We start from the raw sequence: 12910 nt of genomic DNA, 5'->3' as shown, positions 1-12910 counted from the left end.
TAAGCTAATATGGTTACACAGAAGCTCTGTTGTATGTCTAGGAACTGAATCTACATCTCTGGTGCTTTAGTCCAGTGTTTTGTTTGTTGGAATATTATTTCTCTATGTCAAATCTTTTTGTATCAGAGCAGTTTGGAAAATATCTGTTTAGGCAGGAATACTTATTTTTCTGCAGATATCTTAAGAGATGGTTGGCAACATCTTTACACGCAACAGGAAAGGCTATAGGCCCAGTCTCTTCCTATGGGGAGGTCCAACCGGTTATTGTGTAGAAAAACTGCTTCCAGATTTGAATTTAGAATTGGATGTCACTTGGTGAGAGGAGCAAGTGGCTTTGGGAATTTTTGTTTACTTTTAAAGCTTCTGTATCTCAGAGTAAACTTGTGTAACGTGTATGTCTCTAGCATCACTTAAATGTGTTTTCATTGATTTAGTGGAATTCTCCTAATTGCTCCCAATAGATATTCTGGCCTGAAATAGCTGTTGACATTATCAGTACAGACACAGGAAGAAAACAGAGCAGAGGGTGTAGAGGGAGGAGAGGGAGAGAAAAGAAGTTCACATCATGGTTATAAAGCACACACCATGCTTGAAAAATCACAGAAATAACCCCATAGAAATGTGTTATAAAAATCTAGTTCTGTAGTGGCTGGCTATTAGTAAGGATCATAATAAATTTATTACCTGACTTTAGTTAGGGGAGAGACATTTATCAGAATTTGTGGCTGGCTGTGTGAACACATTTCTCATATGCCTGGGTTTGAACTTCAGCTCTGACACTGGGATCACATCTGCCTAAATCCCTTGCAAACTGTTTGTTGTGGTTTTATTTCCAGAAAGTAGAGATATATATTTACTTTTCTGCATGAAACAGTTAATTATTTTCAATGTACTGAAGATGAAAAGCTGCTTTCATAAGGAATTTAATACATTTTGGGTATAAAATGTTTTAAATGTTTGCAAGAAGAGCATGATATAAAGATGGCATTAATATGCCTGTAATGTGTCAGCTGTGCTTTATAGTGTGCTAAAGCTGAGGTTCTAAAATGGTGCATGAGGAAGTGCCACGGTGCTTTTCTGGGAAAATCTAATTTGACTGAAGCGATGCAAATATCAGCTTGCTTTATCATTAGTATGATGGTGAGGCATTTGGAGACTTTGTGTCCCAGCATATTCTGTTTCATTTTGATTTGAGCAAAAGTTCAAACAGAGTTTAGAGGAGGATCAAAACTCTACTTGCTTATCTGACTTCAGCTGATCTCATCCTTTTGAAGTGCATCTAAAATTAATGTCTGTCCTTTACTGAATTCTCTTCTGAAATATGCAGCTGTGTGGAACAAGTAGATAGGACTGTAAATGCTTCATATCAGGGTTTTGCCTGTAAAATGGCAACATTGAAAAACTGATCAGACACTTGAAGCCTTAGGATCCTCATAAAATACACCCTTATTAGATGAGAGGAAGATTGAATTCTCAACTCAAATTAAATGCTTACTATTTTGAAGTATTTGTGAATGTGATGTAAGATACTTCCCCCTCCCTCCAGTTCAGTCTTTTAAATGCAGTATTGATAAAAAAAACAGAAACATTTAGTACTGTTAGTATTTTTTCATTCACAAGGCAAAGGAAAGCTAACCTTTGTGGTTTTCACCTTTGCTTTGACAAAGAGTGTACAAGTCTCTGTGTTCACCTATTAACTGATAAGTGTGTGTAGTAACTCTCACTTTATCACCTGCTGTTATGTTAAATGAACTTTCACAGATTAGTAACATAAGTAAGCCGTCTTAAAACAGGTCTCACGTGTAAAAAAAGGGAAGATATCTACCTGTTCACTTCTTTTAGTACTGCTGCTGACCTTCAGAAGTGACTGAAAATAATTTAGGAAATTTGAATCTTTCATACTATACATGTATTTTGGTTCAGAGCTCAGAGTGTGTGAGATCACATAAAGTTTCAATTTAAACACATCACTGACACTGGAAATGCAAAAAAGTATTCTTGCTCCAATTATTTGAAGTTTCATAAAGTCTGGAGGGCATTTGAGAAAGTCATGGACAGCCGTACTTTTCCTGTTTTTCTTAGAATTAGACTACAAAGCATTTTATTCTGCAAGATACATAGAATATGGCAAATACCAAAGTAAGGTGATAGGTCACTTGGTGATATATAATAGGAAGGAATGCAGAATGCATACTGTGGGAAATATATGTTTAGGCTAAAATCACTTTAGACAGTTTAATCTGGCTGTGATTTGAACCTGAACATTTTCTGATTCACCTGCTTACCTTTTTCTTTTACAGCTGGGAGAAACATAAGAGTTAAACCGACTTTTATGTCCTTTTCCATTTGAAGTGTGGACATTATAAAACATATAAGTCTTAATCCTGGTTTGTTTATGAATTTTATTCCTGCTGTTCTGTACATTTGCTTAGCTGGCTTTTTTTTTTCGTTTGACATGTAGGTCTTTGAAGAAGAGCACCACATCTTGTACCTGGACCATGGTGGAGTTATTGTGGCCATCAAAGATACCTCTATCCCTCTGAAAATACTCAAGTAATCCTACAGTCAATTAGAGTAGAGCATTGTGTATTCTAGACCTCAGACAAAGTTTGTAAAGATGAGCATTTCATGTTATCATGTATGAAACGCAGGTGGGGTTGGCTTAAATTAATGTTCATTAAGTCAACAAAATATAAGTAGATATTTTTTTAAAGACTACATTGTGGTGCTGCAGGTACATTAACCAAATATTTTTTTCTTGCATCAACATGAATATTTTTGCTTAAAAGGCTCTCTTGGAACTCTGTAGTACAAGCCACGCTCAGCATGATTGTTACCTGCTGCTGGTTTGCACCAGCAATGTAGGGCAATGCTGCTCAACCTATGATACATATGTGGCTTAGATGTTCAGTCAGGATAGTTCATTCATACTGTGATAAAGCTCTGTCCCATCCAGTGATCACATTAGTGAAGACTTGAAGAATAGCCTTGAGTTGCTTTGTCAAGAGGAGTATAATGTAGTCTTTGGGAGCCAGCAGGGAAAGGACTTATGTGTGCTTATGTGCTGAGTAAAACAGTAGGCAAGAAGCCTGATTCATTCAGATATTTGTGCATAAATTAACTGTGGTATGCATAGCTCCTTTCATATAGTGATAATGCACTTGATAGCTTTCTTAGCTTGTTTGGTAGGAAGGATTTGCTGCAAAGTTTTAAACTGCATGATAGTGAAGCAAAACATGGTAAACTTATGTAGTGGTATACCTGACTATTGTCTTTGGCATAAAACCCCTAAGATATCTTCATCAGTTCTGACTAGGTTAATTTTTGTGTGATTGTCTATTCACTATTAGGACTTAAGCTGTATACCTGGTTAGCTAGAATAAAGCCATCATTAACTATCCAAAAGTCCTGGAGGAGACGTACAGAAGAAAAGAGGCTTTGATTCATAAATTCTGGGTGCACAGAGAATTTGCTGTATGTTTTGCTGATTCATCAGCATCTTCTACAGGTTTTGAAGTGGATGGTAGCAGCTGTGAAGAGCCATCATCTTGGTGCCTGCAGTTACATGTTTTAGCAACGGGCTGTTTTGCCTCTCATGTTTCACTGACCTCTGATTCACAGGTCTCTAGCTCAGAGACTACTAGAAAGAATGAAGTGTAAATTAACTTCTTGAACCTACAAGGTAGCAAGATAGTTTGTTGACAGACCTCAGGTTTTATCCACCTGAGAATTTCTGTTGTGGCAAATTTATTATACACCTTCTAATAAAGACGTGAGCCCCTGGGTATGTTTCTGAGAAAAGATTGCATTACTATGATATACTGTCTAGGCATATTGTATTTTGGTGATTGTAAATCCTGGGCTTTAGTAGTGAGGGTATTTTTTTTGTTTGTTTGTTTGAATTAATGAGTTCTGTTATGTATAGCAATAGTTGTAAATGCAAGTCATTTCTGCTTTTTTACAGGTTCAGCATAGATGAAGGCCAGACTTGGAGTACACATAACTTTACTAGCACATCAGTCTTTGTAGATGGATTACTTAGTGAACCTGGAGATGAGACACTGGTCATGACGTAAGTTTTTGGTTTAATCTCCTTTTCTCAGGGTGCTCTCTGCTTACACACTGGAGTCTATTTTAAGCTGTGGGTGTTTGAGATAGTGTTTGAGTAACTGGCTTTTGCTTCTTACAGGCACACAGACTCACACTGATGTCTATTTTTTTTCTCTTCTCTACAGATTCTCAGGCAGACTTCAAATATGTTAAATACCTGTTGTTTTCATGGTATACACAACTATATTGTTGTCCTAGTAACTAGCATCCTAGTACTTTGAGTAACAAAACACTGGTAACAGCTACATGTTTTTATTCTGTGCAATGACTGAGGCAATCACTGTGAGTTATAAATAGCCAAATTCTGCAACTCAAGCCCCTGATTATCTATCTTTTTTCCAAAGGGCCAGGGACATCTGGATCTGGGCTGCAGGGTTTGCTTCATCTCTAGGATAAATGCTAATATTTTAGAAGTGTCTGAGTGCACAACACTCCTGTCCAGTTAGGGAAGAAGTCAAAAAATGTTGCCTGCAGCAGGGAAGGAGGATGCACTCAGAGATGTGCAGGTTGTTGTGTGTGCTCCTATCAGAACTGCTTGTGCGATCCTTTATGTTGGAGCAGTCTTTTATGTTGGAGCTCGGTGTGTTTATGACATGCTTTGTCTTCTAAGAGTTACAAATACAGCTGCCTTTGACATGTACGAGTAGTGTTTTCCTCAGGAAAAAAAATAAAAGTAAGCCAGCATGGAGCTGTGTAAAGGTTCCTCAGCAAAACAGAAATCCTGCCGAGGCACTTAAGAGCAACGCACCAAGTTTATGCTGTGCAGAGGTGAATTTGGTCAGCTTGTTCTTTCTTTCTTCCTCTACTGTCCCATTTGTCTTCCAGTTATACACATATATGCATATACTGAGAAGAAGGGTATTATCCCACCATCCTCTCCTCTCAAGTATAGGTTTGTTATGGTATAATGTATACTATGCAAAGAAACTTAAACCTCTGAATTAAGGATTTCCATTGATTTCAGTGGAAGTAGAAGAAGCAAAAGCTCATCCTAAACTGTGCTTACTGGCAGATGAAATTCATACTGGTGTGATGAATATATGCTCTGGGTTGTTTTTTTTTAATTATTAAATATCATTAAAAGCAGTGATTTTGTGAAGATGTATTTAAATAACCTGGTGAATGAGCTAAAAAAACTCTTGTAAAACATGATTCCTTTTTGAAATCATCCATCCGAACATGTAAAACTGTACCTAAATTTTGAACATGAGCCTAGATTGACAAAAAAAGTATCCTTTGTCTTCCGTGTTTCTAAGTGCACTCTTTACTACAGTATTTCAATGACAGCCTTGTGGGAACTTACTTTGCATTTAGTTCTACTGAATATAGAGGACGTCATACACTTAGTATCACAGACTGGCCCTGAAAGACTTGCAGCATTCCTACCGGACTTTAAAGATAATGAGAGGAATAAACCTGCACTGTTTCCTTGTTGAATTGTGTCAGCTCCCTTGTCTCTCCAACTGCCTTTGATTGTGTTTTACCTCCAGGGTGATGCTGTCTGCCTAATGGTGCTCTGTCTGACTTTACATCAAGACCTTTTGTCATTCTGCTTGGCTTAGGTCATTTCCTCACAAAACTTCACGCTTGTACTGAGCTGCTGTGCATGACTTAATCTGCAGTGATTTGCTGCTTTCAGAAATATCATCCATTGATATACTCCTGAGGAAAAAAAAATCGACTATGCCATCTTTTCCATTTTATTAGGTAAAAAGTGTTATTTCTTCTGGATTGAAGATGGTAAGATGAACTTGTGTATTGTAATGGAAATGGTGTCTTTCACCCTGAGGAATCCCCAAATCCATTACTAAAGGCCTAGTCTGACATTTCTCCCTTGTACAGGAATTTAGTTTTCTCTCTTTCGTATGGAGTTTGGTTGAATAAGGACTTTGAATAAAGGGTCCAATCTTAAAATCTTCATAAATTAGGAGAGAGCATAACCCTGAAGTGGGAAGGTAATAACTGGCCAAGTCTACAGCAAAATTGTGGGACACTATTGCATTTCAGGCTTCTAGAATAAACTCACAAAAGAGTCAGAGAATATTTTACTTGTACAGAAAGTGGCTGTGACCATAGGGTAAAATCCTGGTTCCACTGAAGTCATCTTAGGGATTTCCTTCAAGGTATGTAATTTGTATTTAAAAAAAAAGAAAAAGAATCTACAAAAAGTTTATCTGGAAAGATGTTAAGGAACCTAGTAACAACATGTGTAAGAGGGACTTCTCATTCCCAGGTGGTGACTGGGACATTGACCTGAGTTGTAAGGCACTTCTGTTTGAGTTAGTGTTCTAACATCCTAATGAAGCGGTCTGGTAGCTTTGCTGAAGAAACAAGGGAGTATGAACCTGGTTCCTCAAGTCCTCATTTCAGAAAGTTTTGTGTTTTCTCCAGAACAGAGTAATACAAATGTTGACTTGTCATAAGTTCTCATAAAACTGTGTTGTCATCTGCCAGTCAACATTAATCTAAATCATTCATCCGAATCCCCTGCAGTATTCAATATATGTACACTCAAATGCCAAGGAAAATATATTTTATTCTGTTGTGCTCTGCAATAGACCTAAGACTTTTAGGAGTTTTAAGTTGTAAAGTACTCAAAACTTCAAGAAACTCATTCTGTGTAAAAATCAATTTCTAAATGACCTAGTTAAGAGTTTTAGAAAAGATAAGCAAAGTATTCATAACATTTAGGAAACTCAATCTGTGTAAAAGTACATTTCTAAATGAAGAGCTCAAACCAACCATTTGTTGCTAAATGAGTAAGTAAGATTTGCTAAGAAATTTTCTCAACTGATATATATTCATCAATTCATATATACTTGCTTATATTATTCATATGTATATTCATGTATATTTTATGGTCTAGCAGGCTTTTGTTTTCCCTAAATTCTTTAGAAATGAAAGTTACTGCAACCTAGTGTTATACTTAACAATATGTTATGTTTGAGAAAAACTACATAATAATGCTGTATTGAGTAATGGCCTAGCTCAGTGGAAAAAGGAAGAATTTTTCTGTGTCTGAAATATTGATGTTCCTCTTCAGAGGAAGTAGTTCATATAATGAAAGTTTCAAACCTGTTAAAATGACTTCTAAATCACATTTTGGGTTCTCGGAGTGTTTCCCAAACTGGATTATTTAGATTGCAGTGTAAACCCAGTAGGCACGATAACCATGGTACCGCAGGCCATGGCCCCTTTTAAAAGGCCAGTAGAGGTTGCATAAAAGGACTGCTTTTCTTTATGTCAAGTAGAATCAAAATCTTCCTTATGGGTAATTTTATTTTTTTCCAGAGGGATTTTTTTTCTAAGGTCTCATAGAGTAGCAACTTAAGATGCTGCTGGGAACTTTATGACATTTTTGAACTGCAGAACTCCTGCGTGGGCATTTTGCTGTCTTGAAAGTCTGTTGTTCCTGTTGCATTCCTAGGTGATAGTGGAAGCAAGGAAATAGTCTTACTCGAAACAGGTGGATATGATATTAACAGGTGTTAGGGAGAACCATATGGATTTTTGCAGCTGTGAATTCTGCTAGGAATGTCAACCTCACCTTTAACAACATCAGTAAAAGTAGACATTACATGTATTTGTGGGGCTTATTGTAGTGCCACATGTGGCAGCACACTACCTTTCCTGTTTGAGTAATCTTATTAGGTGAAGGTACTTCTCAGTGTTGTGAATTCTTCACTTTGATCTTTCTCATACTGGAGCCCTTAAAAGGTGTGGATAGATGGTAGGTAAAGCTTCACTATGTAAAAAAATACCTGATTTCCCAAGGCAAATTCTAGGTTTTGTTTGCAGCTAGTTAATCTCTTGTTTGAAAAGCATTGCTCAGTTATGAAATGATTGTTCATAATGAGGAACATACCTGTTTGGCAATAGATAGAGAAAACTTATAGAAAGACAAGAAAAAAAAACTTATATGAGAAAAACTTATATAAGAGAAAGTTATATAAGAAAACTTATAGACAGTGATAAAAGCATTGAAAAAGCAAACCAATTACTCTGCTTCAGTCTAATCTACATACCTGCTAATCCAGCTGTACAGATGTCTGTTTAGTGACAAGTATAATGCCTTTACCATCATCTCTGTAGACACAGATGTTAGCAGAGCAAGTGAATGCCAACCTGTGGTCTTGAAGCCAAGACCATGGGACACCCCCTGTCTCTCCCTCTGCTCAGAAGTTCAGAGGGTAAAGCATTGTTTATTTCATTTCTTTCCATAGTTCTCAAAACATACTGAGAAGCATGGGAACATGGTTCTTTCATTGTTATGCTAAAGCCAATATTTAGAGCAGACCTGGAAATATATTCGAATATGAGAAACTGAAAGGTTAGGAATGCATGTCCTTTAAAAATCTTTCATCACTTTGTCCCTACTTAAAGGAGAAGGACAGAAAAAGGGTGACACTTGACTTTTTTATTCAGATGGAGTTTTTGTGTCACTTTGAGCCCCTGTCACTGGGTGCCTGCAGCTGTGATGCTCTAAATTTGCTTTCAGGGAGACAGTTCCATTTTAGCTTCTAGTTCTAATAAATGGTGACAATGAGGTAGACATTAGAAACTTGAACCAACACTAAAATATTTTAAACATTTTACTTATTTTTGGGTGGGGCCTTGAACTCCATTTTGCTATATTTGCTATATTCCTCTCAAAATGAAGGAGCTACCATTTAAGTGAGCGCAGGCTATTTACTCTGGCTTTGCCAGGTGAAGTCTGAATGAAGAATTTCCTACCTGTGACAAAAGAGACCTGATTTCTAAATATGTAAGCTGGAGGTTGGGAGGGAAGTATTAGCTAAGGAAGTAACTGTAACATTTTGCCATTATCCCAGATTAACTTGATTTGAAGTACGATGACAGCGGAGAGCTGAATGAAGCAAAGCTATTCTCTACAATGCCATATGTTTCTCTTTATTTTGTTCAGCATCCAATTTGTATTTACTTCTGCATAAGGCATCAGGCTAGGCATCAAATCTGCAATTTTTTACTAACAGCTTGCATGTTAAAACTTTGTTCTTGGATAGGAATTTACCAAATAGTTGGAAAAAAATGTTGGAGATAATTAACAAACATCATGGAGCCACTGAGCTTCTGGATAAAATGGGAACAGGCTCATCCTGGTCCTCCACAGCACTTCTAAGATCTTAAATATTCATTTCCATTATTTTTCCTCTGAAAAAGAGCCAAAAACAAGATGTTTGGGCATAAAAGAATGAATGGCAAATATTATTGGGGGTGGAGGGGTAGAAAACAATAAAAAAACATATTTTGGTTCAGTTGCAACTAGATTGTTTCCTCCCCTTATTTTTCACTTTGGCAGCCAAACAAAAAAAAATCAAAATAAAAACCCAACACCCGTACTCTTCTCTTTACTGCATTGAGTATATGCATGTGTTTGTAGTGTAAGGCACTTAAATCATAAGTGTCTCAGCATATTTGCACATGATCTGTTGTGTACATAAGAGCTTTTTATGTGCAGTTGCTTTATGCAGGCAGGTGTCCACTTTTGCACATGGAAGCATTCATCATTTCTGGAGTTGCAATTTAGGAAGGCCACTGAAAATGTGACCTCTGTTACGTTCTTTTGGGGAATTAGAAAAATATGCTGAATGATAATCTTGATGTATAACAGACTGCAGCTTGGATCTAATGTTACTTTCATCCATTTTACTAGTATGACCCCTTTGACTTATCTGGTCATTACTGATTTTACAATGGTGTAAAGGAAGCAAAGACAACTGTTGGAAGGAAAGCATGGCTATAAAGATTAATCTATCATTTTCTTTTTGAAAATGGTAAGCTTTAAATAGCACTGTAGGACATAGTCATGGCTAGCCTGCTCTTCCAACCCATATTCCCTTGGAAATTCTATCATTACTGATGTTACTGCCTCTGTGAGTTAAGGAGAAAACTACCTGTTGGTAGTGATTACCCTAAAGATAAAGCAAGTCCTTCCATGCCATGGCCTCATCACTTTACTTCCTCAGTTTGGTAATTTCTTTACAGATTTTGGCATGGGGAGGTCATATGTCTTGCTGTATGTTCAAAAGCACTGTAATAATACAAACTCCAAGAGGCAGAACAAAAAAATTGTGACATTTGCTTTTCCAGTTATCTTGATATTGTTTGTGTGAAGGTCTAAGCGAAGCAAAGGACTTGGATCCTTGAGTTCACCATAAATTGGAAAGAAACTTCTAATAAACTTCTCTAATGTAAAAGGCAACTGAGAATGTTGCCACTGGTTTTATGTAAATGGTCTCTGATACCTAGTGAACTATAAGGTAGATTAAATATTTAATGTGCAATTGCAGCTCTGTTATAAAAATAATTAGGGAGGTGTGACAGTTAAAAAAAACCCAAAACAATACATCAAGTTCACTGACAATTATATTTCCTAATATGATTTACTACAGTAAAGCAAGGCTTATATGGGGAGCAAGATCTAAATACCACTTTTTATCGTAGCTCTGTGACTACTTCCATTTAAACAAATACTTTCCCAGAGATGGAGAGCTGTTAAAATAATTAACTAGTATCTCTGAGAGTCTGGTTTCCTTTCCTAGCTAGGTCACATACTCACTGTTGAATGTGGAGGTTCAGATCCATAAAGAATTTAATGTCCTTGCCTTTTTGCACATATAGAATAGCTAGGGTTGGAAAGGATCTTAAGATCATCTAGTTCCAACCCCCCTGCCATGGGCAGGGACACCTCACGCTAAACCGTGTCACCCACGGCTGTGTCCAACCTGGCCTTGAACACTTGGACACATTTGCTTATGTGCTGCTCAGAGGAATTTAGAGATGTTATCTAACACAGAGCCACTGAGATTGCCCATACACCTGTATGTACTGTCCTCAACTGACTGATTCAAACCCTACCTTTTATGGTCAGTTTTATACATTTGAAGGCTCCACTCCCAACTGACAGGTTAAGTTAGCGGAGTGTGTCAATAGTGCAGTCAGCTTGCTCTTTCAAACATTGTGGTTGTTGACAAAGTCATATAGAGGAGAACAAAAGCCAACACAGCACTTGGGAGATTAAAGCAGTGTGTCTAGAATGAGAGTCATCTGATTTCAAACAGAAGTAACTGTGCATCACGCAGTTGTCATCACTAGTTTTCAGTACAACTGCAAAATTTGGACAATTTCAGGTGCTGGATTATATATCAATAAATTGCACACATGCTGTCTTGGTGGGATATTACAGCAGGATCACCCCTGCCACTCCACAGTCTTTGAGTGCTCTCAGATACTCACCAGTAAAGCAAACTGTTTCAGGTTCAGCTGTGCTGCTCTGAGACTGCTTAAAGCCATTCTCTTTGTCCAGAGATAATATAGCTAATGGCTCAGAGGTAAAGCAGCATAATATGACAGCTCAAGGTGTATCCATCTACTATGGCAAAGAATGTTTTGATGCTGTGGAAACCTATGAACAAGGTCCTGAAGAACACAGCAGAAAAGCAACAGAGGAAGGCAAGTGTAGAGGTTATAAAAAGTTATGGCTGTGACATCTGAAGTGAGCAGTGTGTTGTCAAAATCATTTCTCCCAAATGAGGTCAGGGAAGCCGAATATTTACCTGGTAAGACTCTGGGAGCCTCCAGCATCAGCACCAGCATAGCTGAAGTCAGGTTGTTTGCAGATGATACAGGCAGCAGATGACACAGCTACTACTGTGCATCTGAACTAGGAACAGCTATTGAATAATGCACTTTTTTATTGAATAGAAGTGTGAATTTAGTGGAAAAGATTATCATTGCATATAATTTCTGTTAAATTAGCTCCCCCTGATTATGAGCTTTATCAGGAACAGAAATAACTAGCAATCTCCAGCAAATAGTTTAAATGAGTTAGCTTAAAAACTACATGTAACTGTCTTATCTATTAACCGATGCAGTCAAATTAAAAAATTATGTGCTCATAAATGAACTAGGAACAAATGTACAAAGTTGGCTTGGCAACTGAAACACTGAAGTTAAAATTATGGATCACAAATTCTTGCAAATAAAACTAAATTAATTTCCAAGGTAATTGGAATTTCTTTCAAAAATTATTTATCACAGTGTCATCTTTCATAGTTTCAACAGAATTTATTTGATGGCTTTCTAATGAAATGTAATTCATCAGAGGAGGGTTTTAGTAGCTTATGAATTACTATCATCTTGATATTTAACTTCTAATCATCAGTTACACTTGCTGCACTGTTCCAGTTTTTTCCATTCGTATGATTTTATTGGACATATATATTTTGCACCTGAGCAATTAGATTGTGATTGCTGTTATGCATTGCTTTATTCCAGCTCGGGTTTTTTTTTTGTCTCATCTATTGACTCCTACTTAATACATGTATATCTTTTTTACTTTGGAAAAATACTTCTTTTTTGTTCTAATAAGATTTGGCAATACATTTAAGTGGGCCTTTCTGGTGCATGTGCAAAACCCCTTTCGTGTTACTGCAGCAACAGCATTAATAATCATTAAGTCTTTTTTGTCAAACAGTTTGCTAAGCTGGATTCCTTAGGAAATTTACCCCAGGAATTGCAAATCTGTATGACTGTATTTTTCATGGGGTTTGTGGCTGTGCTGGTACACTTCCTTGAATCTCAGGATTGTTACTTTAAGGCAAAGAATGATGGAATCAATAGTGCAGTTACTGTGCTCTGTCAAACATGGTTTTCAGTCTGTAGACTCAGAACAGCCCTAATGGAAATGAGTAATTTGTTTTTTTTTTTTTTTTTGAAAGAGGCTGGACCAAGAGGCAGAAAAGTTATTTCTGTCTCACTAAAAATCTACAGAGGAGAG

The 12910-nt window shown here is 37.0% G+C and overlaps 1 protein-coding gene across 1 annotated transcript in view; it reads left to right on the top strand.

Moving 5' to 3' along the window:
- SORCS2 (sortilin related VPS10 domain containing receptor 2) overlaps positions 1–12910 on the top strand; it is a 111751-nt gene that overhangs the window by 56785 nt on the left and 42056 nt on the right. The window contains exons 11-12 of the mRNA XM_034064787.1: positions 2462–2553; positions 3965–4072. Coding sequence (XP_033920678.1) covers positions 2462–2553; positions 3965–4072 — 200 coding nt within the window. The remainder of the gene's footprint in view (positions 1–2461; positions 2554–3964; positions 4073–12910) is intronic.

The sequence above is a fragment of the Melopsittacus undulatus genome, chromosome 7 (genome assembly GCF_012275295.1).
Source record: "Melopsittacus undulatus isolate bMelUnd1 chromosome 7, bMelUnd1.mat.Z, whole genome shotgun sequence".
Lineage (NCBI taxonomy): Eukaryota > Metazoa > Chordata > Aves > Psittaciformes > Psittaculidae > Melopsittacus > Melopsittacus undulatus.
Note: the sequence above shows the minus strand (reverse complement) of the source record. Positions and strands in the feature narration are given on the sequence as shown.